Source organism: Hevea brasiliensis, chromosome 18 (assembly GCF_030052815.1).
Source record: "Hevea brasiliensis isolate MT/VB/25A 57/8 chromosome 18, ASM3005281v1, whole genome shotgun sequence".
NCBI classification, from domain to species: domain Eukaryota; kingdom Viridiplantae; phylum Streptophyta; class Magnoliopsida; order Malpighiales; family Euphorbiaceae; genus Hevea; species Hevea brasiliensis.
The window spans coordinates 34,717,645-34,740,427 of NC_079510.1; the positions used below are offsets into that span (position 1 = coordinate 34,717,645).

General features: G+C 30.6%; 1 protein-coding gene across 1 annotated transcript; it reads left to right on the forward strand.

The window, feature by feature from the left end:
* The first annotated feature begins 218 nt into the window (after window positions 1-218).
* Window positions 219-2,240, forward strand: LOC110666016 (RING-H2 finger protein ATL46). Its single transcript, XM_021826354.2, has 2 exons — window positions 219-487; window positions 851-2,240. The coding sequence occupies exon 2, from the start codon at window positions 874-876 to the stop codon at window positions 2,005-2,007; it is 1,134 nt and encodes a 377-aa protein (XP_021682046.2). The 5' UTR covers window positions 219-487; window positions 851-873; the 3' UTR covers window positions 2,008-2,240.
* The last annotated feature ends 20,543 nt before the right edge of the window (window positions 2,241-22,783 follow it).

Consider the following 22,783-nt stretch of genomic DNA (forward strand, 5'->3'; position numbering starts at 1 on the left):
ATTTGGTTCCAAAGAATTGAAAATCGTGCACGCGCTTGAACCCAGGCGGTGAGGGAGAAAGTTTTTTTTTAGCATAGAGCGCAGGTCCACCAGGAAGCCCACATAGGACAACTTCACTTTTGTCGCTTATGGTTGACCAACTTGATCCTCACGCGCTTCACAGGCACGTGGGGCCATTTCCAGTTCCTCTTTTTGGCATCCTTTACCTCTCACTTTGGAACCCACTGTTATTGTCACCCTGCTGTCTTCTCTTTCGCTTCCACCAGAAACTTCTGAGAGAGAAAGAGAGTGACTTTTAGAGCGAGAATCAGATAAAATCCATTTCCATATTTCACTTTCCTCTTCTTTTTGGCGCTAAGTGACTCATAGAAGATCTCTGCTTGTATCTCTGAAGGGTTTATTTATCTAGTGAAAGGGTATCATCCATTTCAAGTGTTTTGCTTAAAATATTCGTTTATGTTGGACTCTCTCTGAAGAATCAGGTTAGGTAAGTATTCAACTTCTGTTGTTTTTGTGTATGGCAGCTTCTCTTGCTCCTTTATTGCTCAATCAGTCACTTGGGTTCGGTTTCATTTGATGCATGATATGAACAAGGAATTAAGAATTTTAAAAATTTAAAAGACCACTACTTGCTACTGCTATCTCATACAACAAATGTTAGCATTCACATTTGAGTAAAGGGAAAGGAGAAGGAATTGTGGGTTTTATTGGGTTTTTACATGTGCAAGGAAAAAGGTGTGTTTGTTTTGTGCATTATTGATATGAAAATGAGTTGGATTTGTGTTTGATTTTTGAGCTAAAAGAGAATTTACGGTTTCTGGGTGTTGCCATATGATCTGTGGGATGTCAGAGAGCAGAGAGAATAGATGGCTCATGGAGCATACCCATTTGAAGATGTCATGGATTCAGTATCAAATAAAGCAAAAAGATGGTTATTTGACATATCCGCCTCCTCTTTCTCCTTCTTCAATGTCTCCATATACTACTACTTTCCATAAAGAATCAACCCCTTCATCTTCATCACCGCCGTCTTCTGGTACAAGAATTAGCCCTGCGGTTCTTTTCATTATAGTGATTCTTGCAGTACTATTTTTCATTTCTGGTTTGCTCCACTTGCTTGTTAGATTCCTTATAAAACATCCATCTTCTTCGGGTTCCTCTCAATCTAATAGATACCCTGAAATCTCTGGACCAGATGCTCTTCAAAGACAACTACAGCAGCTTTTCCATCTCCATGATTCTGGTCTGGATCAAGCATTTATTGATGCTCTTCCTGTTTTTCAGTACAGAGAGATTGTAGGTCTGAAGGAGCCATTTGATTGTGCTGTTTGTTTATGCGAGTTTTCTGAGAAAGACAAGCTGAGATTGCTTCCTATGTGTAGCCATGCTTTCCATATCAATTGCATAGATACTTGGCTCTTATCTAACTCTACATGCCCTCTTTGTAGAGGGACACTTTTTACACCTGGGTTTTCCATTGAAAACCCAATGTTTGATTTTGATGATTTAAGAGAAGATGGTGGATGTCGTGGTAATGGAGAAAATGGGTTCTCTTCTAGTCAAAAAACTCTGGAAATTGAAGAGCCTGTTGTTGAAAAGGGGGTTTTACCAGTGAGACTTGGTAAATTCAGGAGGCTGACTGATGGAACAGGGGAGGCAGGAGGAGAGACTAGTAGCAGTAATTTAGATGCAAGAAGATGTTTTTCAATGGGTTCTTATCAGTATGTGCTGGGTGATTCAGACCTTAGGGTTCCCTTAGGCACTGACCAGCATGGCCGTGATTTTACGCTCGAAAAAGGCACTGAACAAAATGGGAGTCTTTCAGTTGATGGGGATTTGGAGGGGAAGAAGATTAGTAGTGTAACCAAACGTGAGAGCTTCTCTGTATCTAAGATTTGGCTTTGGTCTAAAAAGGGCAAGTTTTTGAGCTCCTCAGATACTCAGGTGGGTATGCCTTCCTCACTTAACATGGATTTGCGGTGGATGGGTAGAACACAAGAAAATTGAAAGGTATTTTATTTTATGGTCCTTGGCAGTCTTTAATCCATTGATCAAAGCTTGTTATGCTTTTCTTTTTGATAATTTCTTTGGGATGCTAATTCAAATATTGTGATGATTGGTTGTGGTATATTGTTGATGTACTGACTGTGTATTGAAATTTGATTGATTAAAAATCAAATTTCAAAGACATATTCTTGTTATATAGATTAACCTAATAGGGTGATTGTGGGTGTCTTCAATATTCTGGAGATTGATCTTGCCGTTGGTCCTCTTATAGTTGGATAGATAATCATCATGTCTTATGTAAAAAAAAAAAAAAAAAAAAAAAAAAAAGCCATGTTATTGATTATTTATTGACCTTTTGAGCAGATTTGATTATTTTGTGAGCACTCTGAGCACATTAGCAATCAGTTTTCGGATCTCAATGAGAGAAGGCTAATCCATAGAACTTCTTTATTGAATTACTGGACTCAATGATGCTATATTTTGAAATTTCCATCAATTGGACTGCAAGTTGGCAGTGTGAATATTTTGAGATATTGAATTCTGAATGGAAAGATCTAATTTTCGAGCTACAAAATGCTGCTGGAAAGTAAATTTTGAAATGATAAAAGACAGTTGTATCTTTCTTTACTTGTCATTGAGTGACATGCTTCTTCTCATCAGTGTTACCTTTTGCATTGAATCATTTTCAATGTCAACTTTTGTTCATGTTAAATAAGACAAATATATGATTAGGATATTCTGGAAATTCTAATCCTCAATCAGCATACAATTAATAAGGTCCATTTCCATTTATTTGCTAGGCCTTAGAAAATCATTAGGGTTGTAAATAAACCAAGCTATTCGTGAGCTACTTGAGGGTCGACTTGATAAAAGCTCGGCTTGGTTTGACTCGTTTAGAAAATAAGCCGAACTTGAGCTTGATTTTTAGGCTAGTTTAAAAAGCGAGTCAAGCTCGAGCTTAGTAGTATTCAGTTTCTTAAGGGCTCACGAGCTAGCTCATTTATAGATTCACGACTTGACTTGTGAGTAAACTTGTTAAATAGACTTATGAATTGGCTCGTTTGTAAAAATATATTAGTTATTGTATTTTATTATATTATAGATATTTATTATTTTATTTAAAAATATTATAAAAATAATATATTATTTAAAATTATGATATAATTAATATATAAAATGTATTTATTGAATAGAATTATTTGTAATTTAAATTTAATTTTAAGGAAAATTATTTTATTTTTTATATAAGAGCTAATCAAAATTACATAGTTTGAATTTCATAACCATAAACATAAAACTCATTTTATCAATAAGTCGAGCTATTCGAGACTCAGTCCGAGCAATTTCTAAATGAGCCAAACTTAAACTTACAAATATTCGATTTGAGTTTGAGTTCGGCTCGAGTTCAAAAAAATTTCGGTGACCCAAGCTAGCACGCCCCTAAAAATCAGTCCTTCCCTCTCAAGTCTCTCATTCAATGGTCATTCATGGACATGATCTAAGTGAATAGATCAAATGCTTCTACTTTTATTGCCTTTTGGATCATTGGGTGATGGGTGTTTTTATTTTTTTCTTTTTTTGTTTTTTTTTCGTCATCCTTCCTTTGTTCATATTCACATTCTTGGATTTCCTCCTGGATTGATGCATAGTCATTTTGGGATAGTTTGTTCTTAATCATTTTGTGGTGTTTTGGGTTTGGGCAGTAGTGATGGTGGGATCCATGAAAGCACCATCACAGAAATTTTTCATTCTTGTGAATGAGACCAATTATTCAAATCTTGCCTGTAGCAGCTAATTGTGTGGGGTCAGTACTTTTGTTTTTTTATTTACCCATGTGGTCATGTTGAAAACTCAAACGCCTTCTCTTCATAATTAATCCTCATTATTAAATTAAATTTATTAAAACTTGATATCTGTTTAGCAGCAAGTTTGTGAAGATGTGTGATCTATACAACCCTAGTCAAATTTAAATAAAATAAAGTAATTCCTAAAAGATAAAATTAATCCTATAATAAGTAGAAATTTATAAATTAAATATATCTATTATTTTCAATCATTTAATTATGAAAATTAAGATAATAATTATAATAATAAAAATATTTTAAAAAATAAAAATAAACAAAAGAAATAAAATTAAATATTTAATATAAAAAACAATAATTAGTGTAATTATAAATTATAATAATATCTATATGATAAGTGTCACGTGCTAATATTAAGGAAAAATATATTCACATGACAACACCAAAAAAAAATTTTATGTGCTTTGAATAGATAAACATAAATAGAAAGATAAATTAGTAATTATTATTTTTTATATTAAATTTAATTTTCTTTTTTCTTTTAAGTAAATTGCATACTATCTTAATTTTTATAATTCAAATAATTATTTTCTTTCATAATTATTTGCTAAAATTCAAGATTTTTAGTTAAATTGTTATTTAAATTTTTTTCTTGAAGATAAATATTTGATAAAATGTTGTACATTAATTTATATATGAATAAATTTTTAATAATACCTGTTAAATCATATTTTAGTGAATTAATTTTGAAGGCATTGATAATTAATTTAAATAAAATTGAATTAAACTTTCTTAATTATTATAATTGATAAAAACATATTTATAATATGATTGATTATATATATATATATAAACACTACGAATTGAAAAATATTAAAATTAAGTTAACAAATTTGATAAAATATGATCAAATTAATTTAAATTAAGACGAGACTTATCAAAATTATAATATTTGGTCCATTTATAATAATATAAGAATTTAATATCAAAATAGTTTCACTTTTGGAGAATATTAGATATATTTAATTAATATTTATTTTAATTCTTAAATTTTTACAAATACTTTTTTTAATTTATTTTAAAATATTATAATATTTCATTTAATTATAAAAATTATATTCAAAATAAAATTATAAATATATTATGTAATATACAGGTATTTAGCTAGTTAAAACATATAATTTGATGAAATTAAATTATCACATGCAATCACTTAATTTAATGAATTTTTCATAAAAGTCATTAAAGTTTAATTTCTTTCATAAAAATTATTAAATTTCAATTTAATTTCATAAAAGTCACTGTAATTGAAAATTAAAAGTTTTTTTGATTAATTTACTAACTTATAAACTATTTGACAAATAAAATTACCTAACACCTGATGACTGATAGAGAAAAAAGGAAAAAAAAAGAGTGGTTTGACAGCGAGTGAGGTAGCGAGATGTGTTTTATTCATCATATATATATATATATATATATATATATATATATATATATATATATATATATATAACTAATAAAATAATATAATATAATTTTATTTATAAAATAATTAATAAATCAGTAAATTAACTTGAAAACCTTTAATTTTTAATCACACTAGTATTTATGAAATCAAATTGAAATTCAATAATTTTTATGAAACAAATTAAAATTTATCGATTTTTATAAAAATATTCATAAAATTAAGTAATAACATATGATATTTACCTTTATTATTTATTGAAATTAGATATGAAAATATTTTCCAAAATAGAACCTTGCGTACTAAAAAGAAATGAGTACAGAGAAAAGTAAAAGGTAAAAATTTGAACTCTTTATATTAAGTAACTTAAACGATGTCGTGGCTATCATTGCACCACTTATCAATAAATTAGAGGATGTAAATACATTTATGTAAAGTTTAATGTATAGTTTCAATTTGTAATTATAATTGAATAGAAAAAGGAAATAATTTTATAGAATAATGAATTTTTATTATAATCTTAAATTTGTTTTATTTTATAAAAGTATTGCATGGATACACATATATAATTATACAAACTTAATTCTTGATTATTCAATAGCATAACAGAATAGAATTATAAAATAAAAAAATAAAAATTTTATCCAATGAATTGAATTTATTCATTAGTTTTATTGACAAAAATATAAAGAGAAAAAAAGATTATGCCAATCGGTAAAGAATAATATAAAATAATGAAAAGAAGAGATGAAAGTGGGCAAAAAAAAATTTGTAATTCTGTTAATATGGTATGAGAAGGAGAAGAGATGAAAGAGAAAGGAAGAGTTAAAAGAGAAAAAGATGGTTGCATCTCTTGGTGTTGTTAATAAATAGGTTATGATTTTTTTAGATTTTATTATTTATTTTAAAAGATTAAAATAATAGGTGTTTAAAATAAAATATTTAATAAATTTAAATTTATTATATAGTAATATTTTAAAAAATTTATTAGAGCATAAAAATTATTTTAGTGGATCATATAGATAATTAAAAAAAATTTTAAAAAAATTGAGTAGGTTAAACGTAATATATAAAGACCTAAAAAAAAAAGAGTGGGTTAAATGCACTTGACATAACCCAGCTTTGCAATTGTGAATAGGCATTTGATATTATATGAAAACTAGATAATTATCTGTGGTATTGCACGTGGCTATTAATAATTTTAATTTATATATATTTTTTTTTAATTTTAATATATACAAATAATTTAATATTTTAATTTTTTTATTAATTATTTTATATTTTATTTTTATTTTTTAAACTTTATAATAAAAATTTCATAATAAATAATATATATATATATAAGTTATCTTATAATAATTGCTACTTATTGTAGTATTAATAACTTATTGTAGTATTAATAACGTAACTATTAAATAATTTATAATTTATATATAAAGAATTTCATGTATTAATCATGTGGCAATAATATAAAAAAAAGGCATATATTAGCCATATAACAATATCATGAAAGTGAATACCAAGTGTCAAACTTTTGTGAATACCTTATTACTTTATATATATATATATATATATATATATATATATATATATATATATATATATATATATATATATATATATATATATATATCCTTTTTTAAGAGACCTAAACTATCACACCTTACCCCTCTGTAAGGCATAACATGATCCCGTAGAATACTTAATGAACTACCGAACTTTACCTACCGATAACTCATTAAGTACCCTACAAGGGATTTTAGAACAATTTTCTTACTTTTGATAAGTGGTGAGCATTTTCTAATAGGTATTAAAACATTTAATTAAAGTTGAAAACTAGTTAAAATTTTTTTGCCCATTTTATTTTTTCGTAAATTTTATAAAAATTTTGGCAGAGTGCCGTCTGTATTTTGAGAAAACAGTTCTTCAAATACCTGTAAAAAGCACTTCTAATAATTTATCTCAACAATTTCAACAACTCCACAACAATCCCAACCAATTTCTCAAGTTTCAAAATTCAACAATCCTCATTTCTCAATTTCTAAAAATTTAGCAATCATCAAGATACTGTCAATCAATTTCATTCATTCATATTTCATTAAAGATAAACAATTTATATATACATCATACTAAAAATTTACATTAGGAAAATCCAAACTAAAATTTATTACAAACTTTATACAAACTGTGTACAAGCTGCTCAAGACCGATTTTACATGTCCATACATTTACGTGCATTACATACATCAAAATAAATATTTACAGTCAGGGTATAAATTATACCCGATATAACTTCAAGGTAAGTCGCTCCACTATTCTCAGCAGCTCAGTCTGCTGCTCCTCTAGTCTATAAATCTGCGATAGTAATAACAGTCATCGCTGAGTACTAGGACTTAGTGGTGCATAACATACTAAAATAATCTTTATGCAGAATTTAAATCACATTTATTCAAAAATTTGACTGAACATGAGAATTAAATACAAATAATGAATTATGAGATTTTAATCCAAACAATTTCATTTCAAGTATTAAAACCAATTTCATAAAACCCACAGTTATATCATGCCATTCGAAACAAATATAATCTCAATAGCCAGAGGCTAAGGAGAAGTCACATCACAAGGCTAGCTAGCTCAAATATATGGATATCCATTCAATTTCTTCTTCCACTGGCACACACCTCAATACTTCAGCCAGAGAAGGAATCAAAATTCGAAACTAATTACCCCCACTAGTCATGCTAGTGAGGTGTTCAAATATATGGTCATGACACTGTGGTTTCAAAACTTATCTTAACAATTTACTAAACATTGTCATTTCAAATATACACAAATAACTTTCAACAATTTAAATAAAAACATCATAAATGCTTCATCATAGTAATGTCACAATTCAATATTTCAAATTATTCAAAACAAAATGCAGAAGATAATTTACAAAAATTATACGTTGTGCACAAACCTTAAGCGAGTCGCCTCTTGGCCTTGACTCGATTCCTCGGGTTCTTTCCCGGTGTTCTTTTCCACTAAAACACACAGTTTCATAGTGTTTTAGTATCATAACTTAGCATAAATCCAAAAATAACTTTAAATTCACTTTTACCTAGCTCTAATATACTAAACTTGACGTTCTTTAAATTTTGTGTTTCGGGGTTACTATTCACTACACTATTCAAGTCAATTTGTTGACTTTCTAAGGCTTAATAGGTATGGGAATTCCAACTTCACCCACATACCACATTTGGGTAACTAAATTTGTTGGTTTGGGTTGTTTACTCAAATTCTAAGTCTTTTAGGCAAATTTGCAAATTTTCAATTTTGGTGTCTTAAGTTGCACTGTTCCATTGGTCATTTTTCTGTTAGAATTTGGCAAAACTTCCTTCATAAAAAATGTTCCCTATTATCTTAGCTTTATTCTCCTTTTTTGATCACTCCAATTGGAGTTTTGTAGCTCAAGTTATAGCCATTTGAATCATGGCTGCCGGATTGGACTTAACCCAGATTTCTGGGCAAATTTTGGTTCTAGCAGTTTAGGTCTCCAACTTTGGGTGGCCAAATGACTTGGTTAATGGCATAATTTGGATTTGTGTTCTCTATGAAAGTTTTAGGTCTATATCTCATCTATCCACTAGTAAAATTTCAGGTCATTTAGACCTGCCTAGCTTAAGTTATGGCCAAATGAACAAACACTGTTCATTTGGTCAGTTTGTACAGGTCAGACTGAGAATTTTCGGATTTGGTTAATTTGTTCACTAAGTTTTGGTAACTTTTTGGGAATGATTCCTAAATGAAAATTGTGTCATTTTGTGTTTATTTTCATTCCCAATTGGTCTCATAACAATTGGACTTGTAAATTTTTAGTTTTGGTCCCTCAAAAGGACCTTGGTCCTGTTGCCTGCAGCATGACCACATTGAATCCGAATTTAACCTCAATTCAAACACTTTTAACACACTTCATTTGGTCACAAATGACCATTTCTCACTTCAAACTAGGTCAACACATCATTTCACCATTTCTTCAAATTTTGTCTCCTAAACCCTAAGTGCAAAACCCTAATTCACACTAATTGTTACATTTGATTGATTCAACACATCTTAACATACTCTTACATCTCATTCAAGCATTCTAACAAGTTTAATGCAATCAAACTCATGCAATTCATCCCCCTTCATAGGCTGGCCGAAATTCCCTTTGGTCCTCCACAAATGTTTTCTTTTGATTGTAAATAAATTTCTAGGTTACTCAAACCACAAACATAACCAATAAACTAAAATTGTCAATTTAGATTGCTTACCTCACTTGAAATTCCTCTTCCTCAATTCTCTTCTTTTTTTTTTCCTTTCCTTTTCTTGCTCAAACTTCTTTTCAAGTGAAATCAATAAGGTTTAAGGTTGGTAAGTAGGTTTTCAAGGGTGGGATTTAGGGTTTCCTCAAGCTCAAAATGAGCTTTAATGGTGGTTTAAGTGAGGGAGAGGGTGAGAGAGGGAGTGAGGCGGCAAGGTTGAAGACCACTCTTCTTTTTTTTTTCTTTTCTTTTCTTTTTCTTTTTATCAAGTTTTATCCACTTGGAAGACCAAAATTATCTATTTTTTTTTAATTAGTGTTTATGACATCATTCATGATGTCACCCATTTCAACTCAACTTTTCTTTTTCTTTTTTTTATTTTTATTTTTTCATTAGTTCTTTAATTTAATTCTCGACTCCGAAATTTTCTTTTCTCCAATTTTATTTAACAATTAAGTCAGGAGTTTGATCTCGGGGTCAATTGACCAAATTGCCCATCGCTGGTTCAACCCGGTTTGCAAATAATTTAATATTTCTTCCGAATCCCTGACCTAATTATTTGACTGGCTTAACAATTCTTTTTCGTGATTTTCTCTTTTCCACTGTGTTTGTAATGATCCTAAGGACCGCGGCATCACATTTTACGGTTCGGAATTTAAGTTTAAATTGACTTTGCAGTCGTTCCCGAGAAGGTCACCCATCGCTGTGACTCTCGGCTCGTTTAACTTCTTATGTTCTGTTTTTCTTATTTATACTTAACTAATTGACAATTACTAATTATTTGTGTTTATGGCTTATCTAGTTGTCTTAAGTGTGGTTCTAATCCCCTTAATTGTCCGGACCGACACCGGTCACCGGAACAGTAAAATATACCAGGCTATACAAATAGGGGTATTACAACTCATGAATAATCTTCATATCTTAACAATAAGCGCTTTTTGACTTTGATTTCAAAACACTTATCTTATGGTTTCTCATACCAAACATTAGCTCTCTAACTCGTGTCAGTATGTAGATACTCTAAATATCCTTGCATTGCTCACATGCAATTCCTATTAAGATATTGTGCGGAATGCCTAATTCATCCCAACCATTGTTGCACATATACATTCCATGGCATTGTTCAATTAGGATTACATTATTCATCTGCTTCATAATTCATGCACTATAAATATGTCTTACGTAAAATATGAAATCTACCTCAAACTCTCTAAGGCGGATCCTTGGGTTGACTGCCTGCAGCCTCTCTCCCACAACCAAAAATATATATAGCCCCTCAAAACAAAGAAAAAAAAATTATAAACAGATTCGAAGGCAAAAAGGTAGTGGCATTCTGTAATAGGCCTGGCAAAGTGTTGGTTTTCAAGTTGGAACTATCGGTTTCTTGAATTTTGGAGGCTTAAATAGGAATTGGTTTGGATTTAGACGGCTCAAACGGTTCCGATTTTCTGATTCCTTTTTATGGTTACAGCTCTAGTTGGGTCCTAATCTAATATGGTTCAAAATGATTTCGATTTCGGTTCGGTGTGAATTTTTGTCACGATCCAAATTATGGGCCGGACCGGCATTAGAACTTAGGTCGGCATAAAGCTCCCAAAGCTCATAAAAAGCCTAACTATTTATTAACCTAACCTTGAAGCCCATATACAAGCCCATTCTCAAGAAATCAACCGAATATAGTTCGGCCATAAACTAAACCAACCAACGGGGAGTTTTTAGCTCACCCGACTTGTGATCACAATATACATATATATGGGGAGCTCAGCTCTCCCTCACAATCATCAATAACTCAATATAAGATCAAATGTGAGTCCAACTCCCTCATCTAACATGATCATCCATCCACTCATTTCACATACATAGATTAATAAGTTTACAATTTCAAAATAATTAATCTTACAATCCCAGGCTAAGTAAGATGATTCTACACATGCGAAGATCTAGAATTCAAATTCAACACTTCAAAATACTGAAATAATAGCTACTAGACCTGCGAGGTAGGAAATAAGTTAAGCAAAAGAATAAGCTCTCCTGTAACTTGGAAAAATGGGTAAACAGGAATGAGCGTTCTACTCATAGAGTAAGATATTGATTTTACATACAATTTCTATAACTATCTAAGTCTAGTGCATTCCTAAGAATGAATGCAACACCTTCACACAATTCAAGCAGGTCAAGTCATAATCATATCGAAAGCAATCTGGAGCATTCACACACCCGTGTGTCACATCCATACTCACACATATATATATGGGAGCTGATCCCCTATACAGCTCTCTTAATTCCAACCTCTGCCAGTGAGATCAACTCAAAGCCGGACTTTCTCTTAATATCCAAATGCGGAGGCCAACAAGATCAACTCAAAGCCGTGCTTACCCCGACTTATCCATAATAAAGATTGAGTCCCAGCGAGTCAAGCTCCAGCCACGTCTACCCATCCTACCCATATCTATATACACACCCACTCACACACACAGCTCTAGATCGCCATAAAACAACAATCACAACAATATCATCAAGAAACTTATTAATTCACTCCTTTGCTTAATATGACAGTTCAAGACACCATTGCATATCCTATAACCCTTACTTGCTGTGGTTACATTTCTCAACTAACTTTCCTGGCACTGTTAGAAGTTTAAATGGATCTTATCCTCGTGCTATCTACTCCATCTTGAGAATAAGAATAGACAGATTTTGATCCATATCCTACAACCCTAAACTCCATGTTTTGGCTCTTGACACTTCCTGAACTATGACCTGCTTTAAGTCTTACACTTCTGGATTTTATATCTTAACAGCTATCCTCACTCACGTAATCACGTTCTGGGCTTTCTAATATTACCTTTCAGTTCATCCTATTTACCTTGCTCAGGATGGCACTTTATGTACCTTATATCTCACTTTGATCTTCCTAATCTTGTCCTATTCTTGGCTATTCTGTTTGCTCTTTAATTTATCTCTTTTATTTTATCCAAAATAAAACTTTGATTACTTTATTTCTTAGCTCCATTTTTCTTTTTGACTTGATAGCTATGCTAGATAACTTTACTTTTCAGTGGCTTTACTAAGTTATCTTCACCTTTGTACTACTCAGAATTGGTCTTTCGATCACTCTGATTAGCACTTTCACTGCCATTCGAATTTCTCTCCTGTTACATCTGAAACAAACTATCCATATTTTCATTTCTATATTTCCTTTTATCTACTAATATTCTATGACTTATTTTTGCTGACTTGCAGTCATTGTCCTTTCATCTGCTTAACTATAAACTACCCTCTAATACCTCAAGGAGAAAATCTATAGGGATTTTATTTTCTTATATCCACTCAATTAGTCAAAACTTATGGTACTAGGTATCATAACCCGCCATTCAATTCACTGGCTCTTCATCTATCATGATCCAATCAAGTATGGTCGTTACAGTGAAACTTATACCCTCTTCAGAATACTTGAACCAACAACTCTATACCACACTCTACAGTCCCATGTGGGACACTTCTTTAGGTCACCATCACTAGTAGTAATCTCCTGTCTTTCCTGAAAGCATAAGATCATACCCTGCATCATAACTGACTGTAACAGGGGCACTACATCTACCACCTTGCCCAAAACCATGTTAGATCATTTACTCTCTTATCATATCATAACTCTTTAAATTATTATTTCATCAGCTATAAACTTTATTTCTAGCCTCTGATATTCTCTAGGAGGTAAGGTTATACTTTACATCTTGTTGACACATGGGGATATATTATTCTAACTAAGTTTTAGGCAAAATGTCTCTTGTCATGCCAAGACTGTCCAAGACCCCATAACGGAGACTAGATGATCCCACTAAGTAGGTGTTATCATTACACTGCAACCATAGTAAAAACCTCTAGTCTCGTGCCACTTATGCTATAACTCTGTGCTCAAGTTAAGATAACTAAGTCACTGACTCTAATTATCACCTAACTGCGACATTTAATATTCTATCTCTAGGGTATTAAACCTTAACTGGGAGTTTTCCTAACTCTTCTGCAGATATAGAACTCTGTTTTGGTATATCTATACTAAACCAGAGGTTATCTGCAAACACCCTCATCATGGAACACTATAGGGAAGCACGCAGCTCTACACAATAATCCCATGTCGGTATGATAATCTGCAGCTTATAACACAAACATTGAGAACATTGTATAGCTATTACGGTATGTCCCACATATCAGATTTCCCGAACCGCTTATCTCTCTTGAACTCACTAATACTATAAACTTACTGGCTATCCACTGATAACTACTAGCAGTGGTACCCTCGCTCCCATCTAAAGCAACTATATTGCCAAAAATCACCTTTATGTCCTCATGCCTTGCACCAAATAGGCACGCCACTTAAACCCATACTGACAGAAACATAACATTTCTTGGAGTACGTATCCTCATGGCAGACCTCAACATGCCTGCTAGCTCTAGTTCACATCATGATGTGCTCTATGAAAACTGAGATACCAAACTAAAGCACTCTTACACTATCCAAGGAATAACACAGAATCTAGAAACAAGAAATTATAGAAGAAGACGAAACAGGAACCTATACTCTGCATGTTACTTCCTAACATGACCCCTTTTTAAATCAAATATATGCACTTCCCATGAATCTGGAGTCTAAGATCCGATACCATTATTGTCATGACTCAAATTATGAGCCAAACTGGCACTAAGACTTGGGTCAGCATAAAGCCCCCAAAGCCCGTGGTAAGCCTAACTATTCATTAGTCTAATCTTGAAGCCCATATACAAGCACATTCTCAAGAAATCAACTGGACAAAGTCCGATCATAAACTGGACCAACCAATGGGGAATTTTTAGGTCACCCGACTTGTGATCACAATATACATATATATGGGGAGCTCAGGTCTCCCTCACAATCATCAATAACTCAATATAAGATCAAATGGTAGTCCAACTCCCTCATCCAACATGGTCATCCATCCACTCATTCTACATACATAGATTAATAAGTTTACAATTTTAAAATAATTAATCTTATAATCCCAAGCTAAGTAAGATGATTCTAAACATGCGGAGATCTAGAATTCAAATTTAACATTACAAAATATAGAAATAACAGCTAGTAGACCTACGGGGTAGGAAGTAAGTTAAACACAAGAATAAGCTCTCCTGTAACTTAGAAAAATAGATGAACAGGAGTGAACGTTCAACTCATAGAGTAAGATATTGATTTTACATACAATTTCTATAATTACCAGAGTCTAGTGCATCCTTAAGAATGAATGCAACACCTTCACATAATTCAAACAGGTCAAGTCATAACCACATTAAAAGCAATTTGGAGCACTCACACACTCGTGTGTCACATCCATACTCACACATATATATATGGGAGCTGATCCCCTATACAGCTCTCTTAGTTCTAACCTCTACCAACGAGATCAACTCAAAGACGTACTTTCTCTTAACATCCAAATGTGGGGGCTAGCGAGATTAACTCAAAGCTATGCCTATCCTGACTTATCCATAATAAGGATCGGGTCCTAGTGAGTCAAGCTCCAATCGCGTCTACCCGTCCTACCCATATCCATATACACACCACATATACACCCACTCACACACACAGCTCCAGATCGCTATAAAACAATAATCACAACAATATCATCAAGAACAAATGCAATATAAATCGTGCCTAATATTTATTACATATATATATGTATAAGTGATGTATGAACATGCTTTGAATATAATAATATTAAAATTATAACTAAAATTAATATCTACTCATCACTCAACCAAAAGTCACTGTGGCGGCTAGGCGGAGGAGAAAGACTGACCCGGCTCACCTAAACATTATATCAAAAATTTTATTAATATTTATTTAAAACAAAACTTTAAAGAATCAAGGGACAAATCCTAAGTTTTGCCGAAAATTCGACAGGGTTTTCCCTATATATAGGACATACCCAACTTGCAAAAGGGCACAAATAATACTTCTAAATCTAATGGCGTCAGGCTCACATCACAACAACATCATACTTTCTCTCCTAGACCTGCCAAACTAGTCAAAAATCATATATATACTACACATAAAATAATTATTTAAAAATTCAAGGTGTTACAATTTTAAATCAATATTATTAAAAAAATTTAAATTTAATAAAGTTATAAATAAAATTCAACATTCATTTTTAATTAAATAATATTATATTCACACCTCTAATAATGATTTGTAAAATAATTTCATTTACAAGAAATTTAACAAATCCTTATTCATATCTCAATTCACATCAATTATATTCAAATAAAATTCAAACGCTATCCATTTTAAATTAACAAAAAAAAAATCTCTTATTCCACCTTAGTCCCCAATTGTATTTAATTTAAAATATAAATTTCTCATAATTTTAATTTTCAAACCAACATATCTTACATAACAGACATGAATTAATATAGTATTTTAATAAATAATAAGCTCATTTTCTTTACAGGAAAAAACTCATTCTTATATAAATTATTTTCTTAAATAATAATAATAATAATAATAATAATAATAATAATAATAATAATAATAATAATAAATTGTAAAAATGTAACAATTAAAAAGAAATTCTTTTTAAGGTATTTCTACACATTAAGCACATAAGAGTATATTTTTAAATTCATTAAACTTTAATTAATAAAACTAAAATTCTAAAATATACTAATTAAATTTAAAAGTTCATAAAAATTATTGTGTATCTTTTTTAAAAATTGTTGAAGAACTAAACATGATCACAATCATCTACACAATCTATAATTTTTTTTTTAAAAAAAAGAGAATTTTAAAAATTTTAAATTGAACCTAAAAATCTAAATATGCTATTTAATTTAAAAAATTTATAAAAATTATTGTGTAGCTTATTTGAGAATGGTCCAAGAATTAAAAACAATCTAAATTATAGAAAAAAGGTTAAAAAATAGTATTTTAAAAATTTTAAATTAAACTTAAAAATTTAAAATACGTTAATTAAATTAATAAAAATTAATATGTAACTTATTTAAGAATAGTCCAATAATTAAAGATGCTTAAAATAATCTATATAATCTAGAAAAAATTTTAAATTGACCCGGTTTGATTCTAAATTTGATCCAAGTCAATCCCAATCCAATTCACAATCCAAATCAGACCGTGACAAGGCCTATTCCGTAGACTTCCATTCTCACACAATAATCAACTTTAACTTATATTATATATTAAAAATAAAAATAAAATCCTCTATGAATATGTAATAATAAATTTTCTATCCGTCACGTGGCACTCACGTGAGCCCATTCCCTCCTTGTCGACATCCAAGGACTTACATCAATTAAGATTTATTTAAAATATTTTATTTATATAAAAATTACAATTTATAATTTATTAAATATAATTTAATATATTTATTTTACATAATTTTTTATATAAATATATTAATTTCCTCACGGCTCTAATTTTCTACTAAAATAAATATATTAATGAATTTTTGAAAAATATATTTTCAAAATAATTTTTTTTTCCTTAAAGTATATATTATTTTTGATTTGTCATTTATAATTTATTAATTTGTTATTTTATGCATTAATCTAAGTTATATGGAGGACGCGTAAAAACTCCAAAGGTCTAATTTATTATATTTTCTTAATAATAATTTTATTATAAATTTTACAGTAAAAAATATTAAATAAGTAGTTATATAAAATTAAAATACGTAAATCAATTATCCATAAATATCTATGTAAAACTAATTTAACGGTAAGAAAACACGTTCTCTTTCCTATCTCCGGACAAAAAAAATTGTTATGATGATACCATTGGATTAGAAAACTTTTTAAAAAATTGGCTAATGGTCAGACTTGCTTAATTAATATTGAATAATCGAGTCATAGTCAAAGAAAGACCAGTTAATATCAAAACTATTTCCTTCAACCGAAAATTTTTATTTAAATTGAATTTATTATGAATTTAAGATATAAATATATGAACTTATATATTTAATAAGTAAATTTCATAATATATTTTATATTTTAAATTCATAATAAATATAATTTAAATAAGAAAAATCATTTTTCAACGTATACATAATTTTATTAGGCTCCATTTCAAGGTCAAAGAAACTCTCCATACCACTATGGATTTACAGAAGTATTTACATATCACTCATTTATGAAAAATTTCAATAACAATTAATAAAATTTAAATTCAATATAAGATGTAATTAAGAGCTGAATCTTTAACTGCTGGTTCAGTTAATCTTGTAAAATTACTTGCTGCAAAAAACAAAGCACATGGAATTCTAATTTTGGTCCAAGTAAACATTTTTATATAATTAAGGGAATCAAATTTTCGGAAATACTCTTTCACACCATTCTCACACTTGAAAATTATCCCACAATAATATGGGCATCCACGTTTCCACAAAATTTTCAATTCTCTTTCTTTGCATGTCAGTTTCCTGCTTATTTCCTAACTCACACAGTCTTGGACCAGCCAAAGCCAAATTCTCTTCCACCATTTTCAGTCAAATTAATTAGCTTACCACCTTTTTTTTTTTTTTTCTCTCTCTCTCTATAAATACCAAACCATGCAAAATCTGTAACTCCACAACTACTTCATCTATCAATATTATAATGGCTATACAGCTCAAACCATGTCATTTCCTGGTCCTAGTCCTCCTTTTGAGCTTGGTTATTACGGATTTTTGTATCACAGAAGCTCGAACATTAGCTCCAGATCATCTCCACCATGGCTCAGTGAAGCCTAGTCCTGTTGGAAGAGAGATGGGTACTGAACTTGCCGAAGCATTACTTGAAGGTGTTGATCTTTTTGGGATCAAGAAGGAAGGTCCAAGTGATGGAGGAGAAGGCCATTGAGTGATCTTTTGCCAAATTTTCAAGCTAATGGATCATCATTTTTAATTAATTAGCTATTTAGGTTGAAAGTTTTAGTTAGTCTCTGAAAAATAATTGTTTGATTTGGCTCCCTGTATGAACTATATATAGCTAGCTGGTCAACTGAAAATTCAGAATTTCATCAAATGCCCCAAATAAATGTAATTCTGCCAGAGAAGCTTTTTTATTTTTGGTTCTGTTATATCATAAATTTTATAAGAAGTGTGCTAATGTATTAAGCCTGTTAATTTCTAGGGGTGAGCAGATTTCGATTTAAACCAAAAAGTGGAACCGAATCAATTAGGTTCAATCGGTTTGGTTTTAAAATTCAATCAGTTCATTTCGATTTTATATTATAAAAATTTCGGTATTTTTTTTTGTTCAGTTTTGAAGAGAAAAAAATCGGTAAAAACGAATCGAACCGAATAGTAATTTTATATATTCAAATCAAATCAAATCGAATCGAATCGATTTTTTAATTGATTTATTTTTATGAGAATTTATAAATTATATTTAATTATATATATATATATATATATATGTTATTTAATTTCATTGATTAATGGTTATTAGGTTCAAACCAAAGTCAAAATTAGACTAAATAACTTGAAAATCAAGTCTAAATTAAAAAATTAATAAAAAATAAAAACCGATGAGTTTGAACCAAACCGAACCAAAATAAAGCGATTTGATTCGATTTCATTTTTCATCCATTTTAATTCGATTTATAAAATATGTAATTCTGTTTTCATGATTTAATTTGGTTCTGTTAGGTTTGGTTCGGTTTAAACCGAATGCTCACCCCTATTAATTTCCTTGCATATCAAGAGATAAAGAATTTGACCATCGAGGAACTGGGTTTAAGCGGAGAGCTCACAGAGAGAGGAAGGAATGATTTGGGACATTGTGCTATTGCATAATAACAAGAGAAAGAGAGCCCTAATTTGCAGTTTTATTGAGAGAACACACAACAAGGAGTTTTATATGCAGTACAAAATTTTTATCCCAAAAACAGGATAGGTTCTGATATGATGTACATAAAATGCACCGAATCTAATTTCATCCCAAAAACTAATTTGCTCCCAAGTCCAGCAAATTAAGACCAAGTCAAACAGTTTATTCCAATTCATCTTTTTATATAGTTTAAAAATAAAATTGATCCCATTTCGAGTTTGGTTCACCTAATCAATCAACCAATCCGGTTCGAATTCAATAACAATGCTTTCTACTGAATTTTTTTTTTATGTGCATAGCTTTCAAATTGATTTTTTTTTCTTTCTTTAAGATTCAGTTGTTTACTGTATAAATATCATTTAATTGTTATATTTAAACACCTTGCTTGAATTGATATTCAATTTTAAATAAAAATTTTAATTAATTGCATGTTGCTAAAATTTTAGACATAATTATAGATGGAAAGCCATTTTTATAATTAAAAAATTATTGAAATTTCCTGGTAAAAAAGGTATAGTAATTGTGAGAGCATGTTAGGAAAAAAAGAGGAAATTCATAGATAGAGCAAAGAGGTTCAGTAAGAGTGGGAATGTTGAGACTAAAAGTTGTTTTCCATCTTTTGTGTATTGGATAAATTTCAAAAGTTATCCATAAATTTTAGAGTTTGTAATGTTATTAATATAAAATTCTCTAAATTTTGAAATTTTTCATAGTAAACTTCTTTTAACCCTCCATAGCTAATTTGTAAATAACATGTTGTTGATATGGACATTTCAGAATGAGGATAATGTGGATAACTCCTGTTGTTTTTTGGATGCAAACTACCTCTAATCAACTGCTATATATTTTGTCAAGACCCAGTTTCACGGGTGGGATCAGCCTTAGGACTTGGGTTAGTATAAAGCTCTCGAGGGCCGTAATAGGCCTCACTATTCTCAAACTTATAACTAGGACCAAAATCAAGGCTCAATATACAAACTGAAATAAAATAAAACACCATAAATTTACTTGGGCCAACTCAATACAATGTCTGTTGGAAATTCCCTAATAGGGAAGTCTAGCTTACCATGATCTACAACATGAACAAACCATCTCACATCATAAATCTTTCATTAAATAATACAATATATTCATAACCAATGTCATAGCGAAGCTCTTGTAATTAAACAAATGGATAAATAAATAAAGACAAAATGAAACTAATAAATTAAGAAGTACAACCTGTGGAGGAAAATGCAGGTTAGACTCGAAAAAAAAATTCGCTTCTCCTGCAATCTGGAAAAAATATTTGAACATAAATGAGCGTTCGACTTAGAAAATTTAGATATTGATTATAAATGTAATTTTTATAATTATCTAAAACTAGTGCAATCCAACCATGAAATGCACATCCATCACATAAAACAAATAATTCAATTAATATTAGCACAAGAAGTTAATTTAGAGCTACTCACACTCCTAGTATATCACATTAATAAATATATATGGGAGTTAATCTCCTATATAGCTCTCTTAATTCCAATATCTTCCAGCGATGTCAATTCAAGGTGGACTTTCTCTTAATAATCCAAGTGCGGGGATCAATAAGATCAATTCAAAACTGTACTCACCCCGATTTATCCATATATAAGGGTCGGATCTCAGCGAGTCAAGCTCTAGCCATGACTACCCGTCCTTTTCGTATCCATATCCACACCATACTTACGTCAACAAACACACACAGCTCTAAATTATCCTCAAGGTGGCAATCACAATAAATAACAATAATTAAATATGTAGCAACCAAATGTGCCTCTAATATATTAACTATTTATGTGCATAATTAATTATTTATAGAATACATGAGCATGCCAGATATATAATTAATATTGAAATTAAAAAATAATCAATATCTAACTCACAGACTGGTCGAACCGATTACAGTTGGTTTGGTTGAAAAGAGAAGAAAAGCTGGTCAGCACTAATTACCTAAACAGATACAATAGACCTATATTAAATTTACTGACAAAATTAATTAATTAATTTAATTGAAGAAGCAAGAATAATTCTTAAGGTTGTGTTGAAACTTTAGCAGAATCTCCCCTATAATTGGACTTAACTCCCCTGCAAGAAAAATGCAGCAACCACAACAAACAGAGCCTCAAGCCCACAATAATAATTATAATGCCCATTCGGGGCCTACAATGATTTTAATTTAGATCCAATCCTTCTAACTTCAACTTGAGTCTCTAACTCCTATATAGTCCAAGTAATTATTTTTAGCACTTTAAAAATTATAAAAATAATCTTGGAGGTCCTCCACATTGTCCTTGTATTAATTAAAGTTATTTTACTAATTTTTTCTTAGCCAGAATTATTTTACAGATTTAACCAGCTAGTTTAAACAAGGGGCAAACTACACAATTTAAGTTAGGGACTACCTTTGCAAATTCTGCTATCTGGAATACATCTGATACATTTGAAAATTCTAGGAACGACTATAAACATGACCCCTTTCCAAGACAGCCTGCCAAACACCCAGACCGGGATGAAAACTCGATCATGAGTGCCGCTGAGCTATCGCCTATCCGATCACACCTAAACGAAGCCCAAAAATTGTTAATAATTATATATAATTATATTTAATTATAGGCATCGAAAAGGGTAGAAAATCTTACCAAACGATTTGGACCGTCCAATGATTTCCTTTTTCAAATGGTGTCTGATCAGAGCGGGGCCAGTCCCACCTCGAAGGTTTCATTGCTTTGAGTTTATTAATGGTCTCGGATCACTGATCAGACGGTTGGATCATTGGGAAAATGTCTGGGAAGATGCTGCCAAACCCATGTGCTCCCTCCCCTCGTTTTGCCTGATTTCAGCAACCACAAGAGCCCTACTAGTCGGAAAAGAGAGAGGGGGGTTGTCACGATCCAATTCCAAGGGCCGGACCGGCACTAGGACTAGAGCAAGCATAAAGCCCCTAAGGCTTGTAGTAAGCCTTACTATTCTCAAACCCATAACCAGGGCCAAAATTAAGGCCCAATATGCAAACAAAATAAAATAAAATATTATATTTTTATTTGAGCCAACCCAACCCTATAACCATCATAAACTACAACTAGAGAAGCCCAGCTTCATCCTAATACCATCATGTACAATCTATTTAATATCATAAAAATTTTTCATTATTTAATATCATAAATACATAATCCAATGTCACAGCGAAGTTCTAGTTATTAAATAGATAATTAAATAAATAAATAAGTAGACACAAAAAATTATTAAACTAAGAAGCACAACCTACAGAAGAAAAATGCAGGTTAAACTCAAAGAAATAAACACGCTCCTCCTACAACCTGGGAAAAATATTTGAATAGGAATGAGCG

Excerpts from the sequence above, each read along its gene's own strand:
- LOC110666016 (XM_021826354.2), top strand. The coding sequence starts at position 874 with ATGGAGCATACCCATTTGAAGATGTCATGGATTCAGTATCAAATAAAG.